We start from the raw sequence: 12,716 nt of genomic DNA, 5'->3' as shown, positions 1-12,716 counted from the left end.
TCTTCCTACTGGCTCAGCTATGACTACAGGGAATGTATGTGTCTCTGATTTGGAGATGGAAGTGGTGTGTCAAGATGGTGTGTTAAGAGCCAAGGCCTAGCAGCATCCCTTGATGATTCTGTAAAGCAGAGATGTGTATCTACCCGAGTTTCCACTTACCTTTGTACTGTTTTGAGAATTAAAAATATTTCCATCTTACTTAAGTTACTGCTGCAGCAGTTTAGCAAGTGCACTGATAAGTTATAAAGGAAACTTGAGAGATGTGGCAATAACTACAGGGGATGAAGGAACAGGGATGGGATTTTTAAGTAATGGAGAAAACAGAGCATGTTAACATGCTGATTGGAAGAACAGAAGAAAAGAGTGAAGATACAATGAACAGAGATTTAAAGAAAAAATGGAGCAAGGTCCATGAGCTGATAGGAAGGGCTGGAATACAGAGCATATGTGGAAGAATTGCTATGTTCAATAAGAAAAGAAGAAAATGAGTGCAGATGTAAAATGATTTGTAGATATCAAGGTGAAATATAAGGGAGTTCCTATTTAATGTCTTCATTTTCTGTAGGAAGCATAAAGCTGAGAATAGAGGGAGAACCGGCAGTCAGAGGTTTTGGTTTTGTGAGAAGTATAACCATTCACTATAGAGAAATGTGGAATGATGAGTGATAGTATCGAGCACCTGCCTATATGAAGTGGTTAATCATGATTTTAGGGAGATATGAATCTTCCAGCCAAGTTAAGTTGTTCAGTGGTTGACAGACGGAAATGGTCCATCTAGACTTGGGATTACAACAAACAAGTGCAACAGAAGATGAGGAGAAAGAGAATTTTTCCAAGAGAAATATTTTAATAATAGACTATAGAATCAAACCCAAATGGGGAGAAAGACAGAAGAATGATGGTCAAAAGTGGAGAAGATAATAGACTGGAGGTCTCAGTGAGGCTGAAAACTATTGTTCTTGGTAACAAGTGAGCTGGAAGTGAGTTTTAGTTGAATGGTGTTATGTTCAGGTGGTGAAAGATGTCAAGTTCCAGTGAGGAACTGTGAATGTGGGTAGTGAAGGAGAAGTGAAAATCTTCAGCGTTTGTAGTAAAAGACTTCTGTTTTCAAAAATGAGTAGGAGTTTGTTTAGTAGAGAAGAAGGTAAGGGGGTAGAATGTAGAAAAGAGGAGAGCGAATAGATGTATAGAGGAAAGTAAGACAAAAACCCATGGTATACTGAGGAACGGAAAGCCTAGCTAGAATTGTCAATTATGTTACTAGACACTGCTATGCACGAAAATGACAAATGATATACATTTTAATCTTATTTATTCTCTTTGGGACTAAGGGTCTATGAATAAGGGGATATGTGGTTTTCACAATTCTGGATAATTCTTACCTATGTCAGTGTTGAATATTGCCTCTTCCCTAGTTACACTGTTCTATCCTTCTAGAATTTCTATATTGGATCTCTCTAAATATATATGATAGGAAGAATATTGTATTGATTTCTCAGTCGAATCAATGGTGGAGAGTACATTGAATCAATTTAAAATCATTAAAATTTAAATTATCTGTACCCTAGTACTTTAGGTATATAAAAAGTTCATTATCTACTATCTCAGTCTAGATCGCTATTACTACAAAGATGAATTAATTCCCTTAGCACTTTAGAGTACATATCCAGATCCAATGCCAAATATGCAGATATTTCTCAAGTAATTTTCACCTTATCCAATCTCTATTTTTAAGTTTTAGGACTTAATTTCTTTCTTGTTCAAGTACAAAATATAGACATAATAACATAATTCCATTAAAATGTGTAAATACATTGCAAATTAAAGCTAAAATTAACAGACTTCCTTAGGACAAAGAGTTATTCTTAAAGTTTCTCTTCTCTGCTTAAGGGGATTGCTTACCTATGATGAGCCTGTGAAGAACACCCTTATCTCCATTAATAGCAGCGGCATGAACCTGGGACGCCAATGAAGAACCAGTAACGAACAAGTTCTCTGACTTATTCATAGTATTCTCATTAACTGCAGCAGCCTGAAATAATAATGTAAGTAAGTATAAACAGAAAACATTTCTGACCTGCCTCATCAGTTCTAAGTGGCTATGTTATATGGTTTACTAGAAATATTTGAGTAGGATTCAAAAAAATCTATAATCCTAGGCCTAGAATTATCATGATCTAGGTAATTAGGTGACCCTTTGTACAAGTTGCTCAACTGTGAAATTAGAGGATTTGAGCTTCTAAGAAACCCTTCTGAAGGGCCATTTGAGGAAGAAAGGGGGCTCAGCAGTTAACATTAGGCATAGGGCTCAAACTCCCTGATGATTTCTATACAGACAGAGATTATTTGATTCCCCACAATATTAAACATGATATTGAGAATTGATATTGAGAATAAAGGTATGACCAAGTCACAAAATGGGTATGATGTGGACTTAATTGTCAGGTCAGAATTAATTAGATTTAAGCACTAAATTAAAAGGTACCTAATAACTGCAGATAATAAATTCGATCACATTGTACACTTACAAAATGTTAAAAAATTTTTTTTAAAGATTTATTTATTTATTTATAAAAGCACTGGGTACAGTCAGAAGCGTGGGAGGGTGAGAGGATTCACCAGAGCCAGAGCGGGGAACAGAACAGGCAGACTGAGGGAAATACACTGCTGAGGGGAGCAGCAGGTACGGCAAGAGAGGTCTTTCATGCCATGTGGGACTCTCGCAGGCAGCCGGGGATCCAACCGGTGCTGCAGAGGCTGTGGGCAGCTTCGCAGCCCAGTGTTCAACCGCTGCGCCACCAGGGGAGGCCCACAAAATGTTGAATTTTATGTGAATTTTACCTCTAAAGAACAATTATACTTAAATATAAAATTTATAACCTTCCAAATTAGTCTTCTTTGGAAAAGAAAGTATATATTTTTTCCCTCAGTCCCACAAAAGAATAATTTTTATTGGTCCTCTCTACCTGTCCACTAGGAAAATATATCTAGGTTAAGATCTTGACTTTAGGATCTTATTTGGGATACTACACCATTAGGAGTAATGATATTTCATGGAGGAAAATTTTGTTCTGACTGATATTCTAATATGGTTTGCTAGAATCTTCTACAAATGCATTAGTAGCATGGGAAAACAGTGAGTTCTCCAAGAGTGTTTATGCTGAGGTTGGATTATGTCAGAAATGTAGCAGAAAGAATCAGTTGATGAGAAGGAAAGAGAAATAGTTGCATCAATGATCTTAAATTTCCTTACTAAATCTATAGATTATATATAGATTTAATGCAATGTTGAATGCCTACAAGAACCATGGTAGATGATCAGTGTAAAAAACACAGGCGTCATGGGATCATGGCAAACTGGAACACACATACTTATCTAAAAGGAAAAGCTGTTAATAAGTTATAGCTAGTAGCTGCTGACAAGGAAAGTGAGCCTTCTTCCGATTTCACCCAAAATTGTTGCTCTAATCTCTGTGACTTCCAGGATCTGGGAGCTTTGTAAGATAAATTTATCACAATCCATGAGCTAGCATTTAGTTGTCATTGACAAGGATTATTGGTTCAAGTTCTGCCTTAGAATGAAAGTATTTTCTTAATTTTGGTAAAGGTCAGCTTTTCAAGTCTTTATTTCATTGACAATTTGACATGCTGGCACAAAATATCATTGTCAGAAATTTCTGTCTGAGCATGTGTCATGTCAGAAAAACCACTGTCATATACAGAATTATGTTAAAGTCACTTGAAAGAAGCTACATATCAGGTACGTGAAAACACAGGAGAGGAGTAATTGTGCTTGGGTTCAAGGTCCAGTTCTGTTAATAATAAGCAGCATGCCCTTAGGCTACGTCATGCGGATTTTCTGTAAAATATGAAAAATGAGAAAGATAGTCCAATGTTTATTCATTCAACAGGCTGAGTGTCAATTATGTGCTAGGCACTGTATTGAACTCTAATACCTGGCATTTTTAGATTCCTAGTGATCAAAGTATTAGACATATTACCACAAGAAAGCTCTTCAAGCTAAATAGACGCTTCTCAAGAAGATATCCAGATGCCCCACAGGCACATGAAAAATAATATAAGATCACTTCTCATCAGGATAATTCACCTCAAAACCACAGTGTGAAATATTGCTTCACACTGATATGAGAATCACCCATATCAAAAATTCCAGAAACAACAAAAGCTGGCAAAGGTGTGAAGAAAAAGGAACCCTCATACACTGTTGCTGGGAATGTAGATTGGTCTAGCCCCTACGAAAAACAATATGAAGGTTCCTCAAAATATTAAAAAAATAAACTATATGATCCAGCAATTCCACTCCTTGGTATTTATCAAAGAGTGCAAATGCACTAATTCTAAGGGATATGCACTCCTATTAGAGAGCGCACTACTTTATCACAGCACTGCTTAACAATGGCCACGTTACAGAAGCAATCTAAATGTCCCATAACAGACGAGTAGATAAAGAAAATGTGGTATATACATAGTGGAATACTACTCAGGTATATTAAAAAAGAAAAAGATGAAATCTTGCCATTTGTTACAATATGGATGGAACTAGAGAGGATTATTGCTAAGTGATCTAAATCAGGAGAAAGACAAATACTGGATGATTTCACTGACTCATATGTGGAATATAAAGAAACAAAACAAAGGAACAGACAAAATAAACCAAAACAAATCCCAGCAATCTGATTGCAGAATTTAGGCTACTAGAAGGGGAGAATTAAGAATGCTTTGATGGTGGGTGTGGTGTGGTAACATACATCTGAGGTGTGAACATATTCCCCTAAATCATATAAAATGTAGTAAATCAATGCTACCTCAAAAAAAGTTACAAAAAAGTTCTTTATACCCTTTGAAAAATACACTAAAAATTAGATGTAACATATGCACATATGTATCACATATACGTAACATATATCTCACATATTTCACCTCATAATTCTTAGCATTTAGCACAGTTAAAGGTAAACAATGGGTGTTCAGTAAATGTTTGTTGAATAAAACGTCATAGGCTAAGTGCTAAGTCCAGCGGGTGAGCAGGATCAAAGTTTAATTTCTTGGAGTAGTGAGTATGGGTTTTTTTTTTGGTCTTGGCTTGTTTAAAATTCCCCATTTCTATCTGTTCTGTCAGAGAGGTAGATGGGTGGAATAGAGATAATAGCATTGAACTAGGAGAGAGGAAACCTAATTAAAAGTTTTGGCTCTACCACTAATGTTGTCACCGTGGGAAAGCTCTCCTTTAGGTGCATTTTTAGCTCAAATGTATTTTTTAGCAGCAATGTTTTTTGTAAATATTCTTATATATGAAAATTAAAATCACTTTATTATTATGTGCTATAAAATGCAAAGGTATCCTCATTGACTAGTTTTAAGTCAGTGCAATAAAAGCTTTAATAATTATAACTGTACAAAACTGGTGGTGCACTGTAGTCACAAACCAAGGAAGAATAATTCTGATTATATAGGGTTAGCTTGTTGGCAAGATCTTAGAGGTGGTGATGTTAAGGATAGAAAAGGTCTCACACTCCCCCAGAGGAACATTTCAGATCTGCATTTCTGCAATCTCACAGTCCACCAGGGGCTATCGATTTGCTTCAAGGTCCAGATAAGATCTGGCAGGTCTGGGAAGAGTCTTTTCCCTGGACTCGAAAAGAGGGAGCCATTTGAGTTAGTCCCGGAATCGGCAGGAGTGATGGGAGCAAGGTATGCATAATTAAGAGGTGCCCCTCCCCACCCACCAAACAGAAAACCTTGAAAATGCTACTGCTTTACTGCTAGGTGCAGCTTTCCCACTTTCTGAGACTGCCTACTCCCTCTAGCACGCATTATTCTGTCCTATCGCTTCCTAATAAACTTTGTTGCTGGCTTTATTCTGGTGCTTCGTGATATTCTTTTCTTCAGACACACCTAGGACCCGCCGGTGTTGCGGTCCCCCACAGTGACATTTTTGAGATGATATTCCATAAAGGGAATGGGTTAAAGGTCTTTCTAGGTAGCAGGAAAGATGGAGAACGGCAGGGTGCAGGGAGAATCACAAAGCAGCAGAATGCCTCCGGGATATTTAGTAGTGATTGAGTGGCTACCATCTGGGGCGGGGTTTTTGGAGATGAGGATGGAGAGCTAACTGGAGCCATGTTAACATTCTCAACTGCTTGGCTCCAGAATTTCGTAATTATCCTGTACGAGTGACCCATGCATTATAGCAATCACTCACACTTGTTTTCTGTTTACAACTTTCTTTCCCACTCCATCCCCTATCTATCTACTCCTTACAGGAGTGCACAGGGAAACTACGACTTAAATCACTGACTCTGCGTTACTTTATAATGCAGGAATTAGCACAGAAAGAGGCAGCAGGCTTTGAGACCAGGGATGGAGGCTCAGGCCGCAGACCAGGCCAGGAGGGCTGCGAATCTTAGGTAGCGGCCAGGGCAGTGTCGATCGATGAAAGCATCCCGAGCCAGGCCCCCTCCTACTCACCCTCGCCTCCTCCAGGACACACGTCCCGGGGCGGCTCCAGGAGGCACGACCCCCACTGGGCCGCCCCTCCCGCCAGGCCAGGACACTACATCCGGCTGGGACAGATCCCAACACGCTGAAACTAGCAGAGCCCCTCAAAAGGCCGCCCGAATCTCTCCACCGCACAGCCCTCTGGGAATTGTAGTTCTCATCCTCGGAGGTACACACGCCCTCCGCCCTTTCTCTCCCACAGGGCCCCGCGCACAGAGCACTCTGTAGACCTGGGCCGAGAGCCTGATGGGAAAGGGAGTTCCGACTGTCCGATGACGTGCCCGCCCGAGAGCGCTGCAAGACTACATTTCCCGATGTGCTCCGAGGTGGGCAGGACCCGGAAGGGAGGGCGTGAGAGGCCTCTCTGGAAGTTGTCCCGGGTGTTCGCCGCTGGAGCTCCGGGTCGAGAGGACGAGGTGCCGCTGCTGGGTGAATCCTCCGCTGCCACTGGCTCCCGGAGCCCAACCCTTTCCTAACCCAACCCTCCCCCCCCGCCCGGTCCCAGCCGCCAACGTCTGTCCCTGCGGTGGACCCCAGCGTTATCATGAATCCTGCGGTCTTCCTATCCTTACCCGACCTCAGATGCTCCCTGCTGCTCCTGGTGAGTGAGTGAAGGAATGACAGACCCTTCGACAGACTCACGGACGGCCTCCCGCCTTCGCCGAGTGGGAACACAGCTCCCAAAACCCTGCTTTCCTAGCCTTTCTTCCAGTGGCGAGGAGCGCATCCTCCTCCGCTGCGTTTACTTTCGGCATCCCGTCTGTCTGCCTCCCAGGCCCGGTTCCCTGCGGCCTGAGAAACCACGGTCGGAGGTTGGGACTTGTAAATTGGAGAATTAGCCCTGGGGGGAAGGATACGGGGTAGGGTCACTCCCCCGGAGTGCAGAGTGGTTTTCAGTATTGGGACTGATGGACCAGAAGGTAGCCTGAATCGAAAAGAACCGGGGATGGACCTACTGTCCTCTCCCACTCCTTGCTCTTGGGAAGGGTGTGAGGCCGACAGGTGCTGGGGTCGTGTGAATCTCACTGTAGAGCCCTGAAACAGTGCCCGGGTTAGCAGATCCCTCTGTTGTGGCTTGATGCGATTGGTTGGCAACCCGGAACTGGAGATTGGTTTGGTGTCCACTGGGGGAACATGGGTGTAAAGGGTGGAGAATGGTTATCTTAAAAGCCTCTGCTCAAGGCCTTCCTCATCTTGTTCTGCTACCCCCACCGTTGAAATTTAAGCAGTGTTCATCTGTGCTCCTGATTTGAGGACAATTAGGTCTTATTGCATACGTATGCACTCTGTCCTGAACTCCCTCACCTCTCAGCTCTAGCTCATCTTATATAAAGGAATCTCTTCCCTGTCCATCTTCCTCCAAAGTACAGTGTGCAGCGTAAGTAATTCAGATCTCAGGTCACATGGAGATGAAAGTGAAGAACTAACTCCATATGGCAAGAGGATGTACTTAATTGAGCTGTTATAATACAGAAGTTGAAAAATACTTTTTAACTGTAGTTGATTTTTAAAAAGCCAAATCTGAAATGAATATTAAGCTAAATTCGCTTTACTATTTAAGAAACATAATTAAGTGACTCACAGGAAGTCATATAGCTGGTTACCGGTGAAACTGGAACTAGAAGCAGATCTCTTAAAGCGCTGTTTCTGCCATATAGCATGTTAAAATTTTAGTGTTTGTGTTTAAGTTTTTTTCTTTCCCTTTTTCCCACTTCTCCCACTCCCCCTTTTACTCACTTCCTTCTCTGGAACTTCTCTCCCTCATTCCCTTTATCTTTTCCCCCTTCTCTCTGCTCTTTATGATTTTCAAGTCATATTAAAACGGAGGAAAACCACTCTAAAAAACTAACGGGGATGTCAGAGTACGATTAAGAACTAAAAGTTATATGTAAATATGGTAATATTAAATGATAAAGTGTCTTATTGCCACTTATATGGCAATGTGTGACTTCTGTAAAAAGAAAATATTCTGAATGGAACTATTTCTTGGTAATTTTATTATTAACGGACACTGAATACTAATCTTTTCCTTGCCCATAAAAATGGCCAGAATTATAAGTTGTCTGACAGAAATTACTTTCAGATTACCCAGAAATACAAAACGCAAAAATCTTATGACATTGGAAAGAGAAGTTGAAATACTGAATAGGAAAGGTTCATTAAATGCCCTTTCCTGGAATATGTTTGGTTGTCGAGCTAAATTTAAAGATATTTATTTTGAAATGCCACATACTTTTAATGGAAAACCTACAAGTCCTATAAAGTGTAAACAAGAATAATTTTTTCCTACTTATTCTAGAACCCAATTATTATTTTTTTATTTTTATTTCTCTAAATGTAAAGCAGTAGAAACTTAGAAGACATTTTAGAGAATATCAATAAAGATTAATGGGCTGGAAAATAAAACCCAAGAAAAGGCTTAATAAACCTGAATTACAAGTCAAACTAGATTTAGTTTGAACACAGTATTTTCCAAAGTTGTTTTACTAATCATATACTAGTTAGCAAATATTTGTAAAACATCTCTCTAATCATGACTTGAGTTACTTACCTAACTGGTAATTCTGTCCTTGGAGCCTACTTACTTAGTATCTTACCTGTCTAAATATATATATCCTTTATCTTCCCCAGTGCACTTTCTTCCTCCTCCCTCCAGTTTATCTAGACTTCAAGTTTGTTCCTACCCACACACAGCCATTGAATAGCCAAGTTCCCACCTAGCTGAGGTCACAATTTTTCTTTCAATGACCTTCTCTAAAAAGCCCTTTTTTCTCTCTTTCTACAATTGTTTTTTTCAGGCAAAGTATACCTTAGCCCTGATGAACTAGTCTTTTCAGACTTAGTGGTAGTCGTGAAATAACAACTGAAACTTATTCTAAACTTCTGTCAGCAAGTAGTTTAATCTCAAAAACATTTTGGAACATATCACTCTATGCCTAAGATGCCCTTTTTGAATGTGTAACTAACACAACAACTCAGTGTAATAACTTCCCCCTAGGTTTTCATATGTGTTTAAAGTCAGGGTTTTAGAGAATGTGTTCTTTTATTTTTAAATTGTTTTAGGAAACACCTCTGTTGCTTTAAATTATTTTTAACCGCTTTGGATTTGCAGAACGTTTTGGTCAAAGAGTTAGTTTAGATGCACTGACTTTGAATAAATCAGAAGAGAAATTTGCATGACCTGGCAAATGTAAAGCCTTACTCCTCCTGATATTTTTGATACACTTCATTGTGTGTGTGTGTATATTATATATATATATTATATAATATATATATATATTATCATGGTTTGATTCATTAGGTGTGTGAACTAGTTCTGAACTTTATATAATCTATGTCCCCATAACTGTTCATCATATTTTGTGGATGATTTGAGTATGGAGACAGCAATTATTCTCTGCTAAAGCTCCAATATATAATATTTGGATTGGGAAATTCCTTCCCATTTGTCCTTGCTTTTAAGGAGAGCCGGATTTTTAAATCAGAGAAAAGCCCCTGGCTAGGGCCTCCCCAGTGGTACAGCGATTGAACGCTAGGTTGCAAAGCTGCCCGCAGCCTCTGCAGCACCGGTTCGATCCCCGGCCACTGGTGAGGGTCCCACATGGCGCGCAGACCTCTCCTGCCGCCCGCTGCTCCCCTCAGCAGTGTACTTCGTCGGTCTGCATGTTCTGCTCTCGCTCTGACTCTGGTGAATTCTCTTATCCTCCCGTGCTTCTGACTATACCCAGTGCTTGTATAAATAAATAAATCTTAAAAAAAAAAAAAAAAGAAAAGAAAAGCCCCTGGCTAGATATATCATGGCATCCTGTCATTTCACTATGTGACAATTATATGGCAGCCTATAGGGTAAATTAAAGGAATATTTTATTTACCACTATAATCAAATAATTAGGTACTCATTAACCATTTTTCTTATCTTTCTATCCAAGAGGTGTTTATTGAAGATTGAAAGTGATCATTTCCTCATTAAGGTATTTCTTAGCAATTGTTCTTCCTGCATTGGCTATGTACAAGATGATAAAAAAAGCCAAATAAGAGAAATCAGACTAAAGTGGAATGAAGTGATTTATCATTAGTAACCTCTAACATAGTTCAGAGATTTTTAATGCTCTACTCCAGTTGCTTTATTGAAGATGCTTTCTCATTAATCTTGCTAATTTTGTTCTTAGGTGTTACTAATTGCCTTGTACGTGGGCATTAAGGCTTTTGCCATTGTTGCTTCTGGTTTGTTCAATATATATAGGAAGATAAGAAAAGTTTTTTTTTTAAGTTAGGAAGCTAAATAGAGCTAAGTAAACATATACTTAGTTAAAATCTAAAAAATAAGTACAGTAGAATTTAGAAATGTAGGTTTATTTTATTTTATTTTTTTAAAGATTTATTTTAATTTATGTTGGTGCTGGGGTACAGGCCAGATGTGTGGGAGGGTGAGAGGATTCACCAGAGAGAGTGGGGAACAAAACAGGCAGACTGACAGAACACACTGCTGAGGGGAACAGACAGGAGAGGTCTGCCGCGCCATGTGGGATTCTCACAGGCCTGCCGGGATTGAACCCTCGCTGCAGAGGCTGCGAACAGCTTTATAGTGTGGCGCTCAACCGCCTGTGCCACCAGGGAGGCCCTAGAAATTTAGGTTTTAGCCATGAATGCCAATAATAAATACAGATTTCAAAAGAGGTAGGTGTAGTTGTTTTCATGACTTGGTTGAATTCTTTATTCTATTGATCTTACTTATACCAGATCAGCAACAAAACCAGGTTGCTCATTAGAGTCACCTGGGCACAGGGTTAATAAGATGTCTGGGTCCTATACAACACCAGTTATATCTCTGGACTCAACACTGATTTTCCAAAAGATTTATTATTTCCTTAGTATGTCTTTCTAAAAGAGAATGATCAAACAACCTACTCCATAAGAATACCATTATCACAACTAGTATAATTCACAGAAATTTCTTTATATCATCAGATATCTACTTAATTTTCAGGGCTTCCTGTTGAAAAAATTTTTTAAACAACCTGAATATTCAAAGTAAGCATCATAGAAGGTCCCTACTTTCCAATTGCTTCATATGTCTCCTATGATACGTTTTAAATGTGTAGGTTCTCTCTTTATCACATTTTTTTTTTTTTACTTGTAATTTATTGTTGAGGAAACTGTGTCCTCTTTCCTGTAGAACTTCCCACATTCTGGATGTTGCTGATTGTATCCTCTGGTGTGGATTTTCTCGTTGTTCCATGTGTTTCCTATAAATTTGTAATTAAAATTATGTGGTCTTAACCACTAACTCAGTGTATAATTAGGTTCATTTGTTTAGGTTTCAGTTTTAGTTTTTAAAAAAGTATCTCTTAGCTCATACTTATGTAAAATTTTCGACTTCCAAAGACAGATCTGTAAAGCAAATTGTATTTGTAGCTTCTATCCATTTCCTCTACTCTCTTATCCCATCATATATATAAGAAACCTTAAAAAAAATTTCAATTCTGCCTTTAAAAAATATATATATAAGCCATTTACTTATAATTATGTGTGTGTTTCTCTCCCCTTTGATAAATTGTAGATTATTATTCATACTTTTCCCTTTTTTTGTAGTCTTTTCATTCATACCTTTTATTTTTAGATTTATTTATTTATACAAGTACTGCGGTACAGGCCAGAGGTGTGGGAGGGTGAGAGAATTCACCAGAGACAGATCAGAGAGCAGAACAGGCAGAAGAACCGAAAACACTGCTGAGGGGAGCAGCGGGCAAGATAGGAGAGGTCTGCCACGCCATGTGGGTATCTCCCTGGCTGGCCCGATATTGAACCAGTGCTGTAGAGGCTGTGGACAGCTTCACAGAACTGTGCTCAACCCACAGCACCACTGGGGAGGCCCTCATTCATACTGTTTTATCAAAAATTTAAAAAAAAGATTTTATACAAGAACTGGGGTACAGACCAAAGATGCAGGGAGTGAGAGAACCCTCCAGAGACAGAGTGGGGAACAGAACAGGCAGACTGAACGCAATACACTGCTGAGGGGAGCAGCTGGTGAGACCTAAAGGTCAGGATAGAAGTATTCTTTATGTCTTATATGCTCTACTGGTACCAGTCACTCTTGTTTCAGTTTTCTTCCTATAACAGATTGCTCTGCAAAAATTATTTTGTACATACGTATTTTTCGCAAGTGTATCTTTGAGATAGTTTCCTGTAATTGA

At 39.4% G+C, this 12,716-nt stretch overlaps 2 protein-coding genes across 4 annotated transcripts in view; one reads left to right on the top strand and one right to left on the bottom strand.

Moving 5' to 3' along the window:
- The window catches only part of INVS (inversin), a 120,302-nt gene extending 113,631 nt beyond the window's left edge, over positions 1–6,671 (bottom strand). For all 3 annotated transcript variants that reach the window (XR_005121960.1, XM_037493688.2, XM_037493689.2), the window contains exons 1-2: positions 6,490–6,671; positions 1,903–2,032 (exon numbers count right to left, since the gene is read on the bottom strand). Coding sequence is in view for 2 of the 3 variants with exons in the window: in XM_037493688.2 (XP_037349585.1) it covers positions 1,903–2,008 (106 nt within the window). In the remaining variant the exon portion in view is untranslated. The remainder of the gene's footprint in view (positions 1–1,902; positions 2,033–6,489) is intronic.
- Positions 6,672–6,810: 139 nt separating this feature from the next.
- Positions 6,811–12,716, top strand: part of ERP44 (endoplasmic reticulum protein 44) — a 70,090-nt gene continuing 64,184 nt past the window's right edge. Inside the window, exon 1 of the mRNA XM_037495116.2 lies at positions 6,811–7,120. Within this exon, the coding sequence (XP_037351013.1) occupies positions 7,064–7,120 (57 nt within the window). The 5' untranslated portion in view covers positions 6,811–7,063. The remainder of the gene's footprint in view (positions 7,121–12,716) is intronic.

The sequence above is a fragment of the Talpa occidentalis genome, unplaced genomic scaffold (genome assembly GCF_014898055.3).
Source record: "Talpa occidentalis isolate TD23 unplaced genomic scaffold, MPIMG_talOcc4v2.1 talOcc4.7, whole genome shotgun sequence".
Classification (NCBI taxonomy): Eukaryota; Metazoa; Chordata; class Mammalia; order Eulipotyphla; family Talpidae; genus Talpa; species Talpa occidentalis.
Note: the sequence above shows the minus strand (reverse complement) of the source record. Positions and strands in the feature narration are given on the sequence as shown.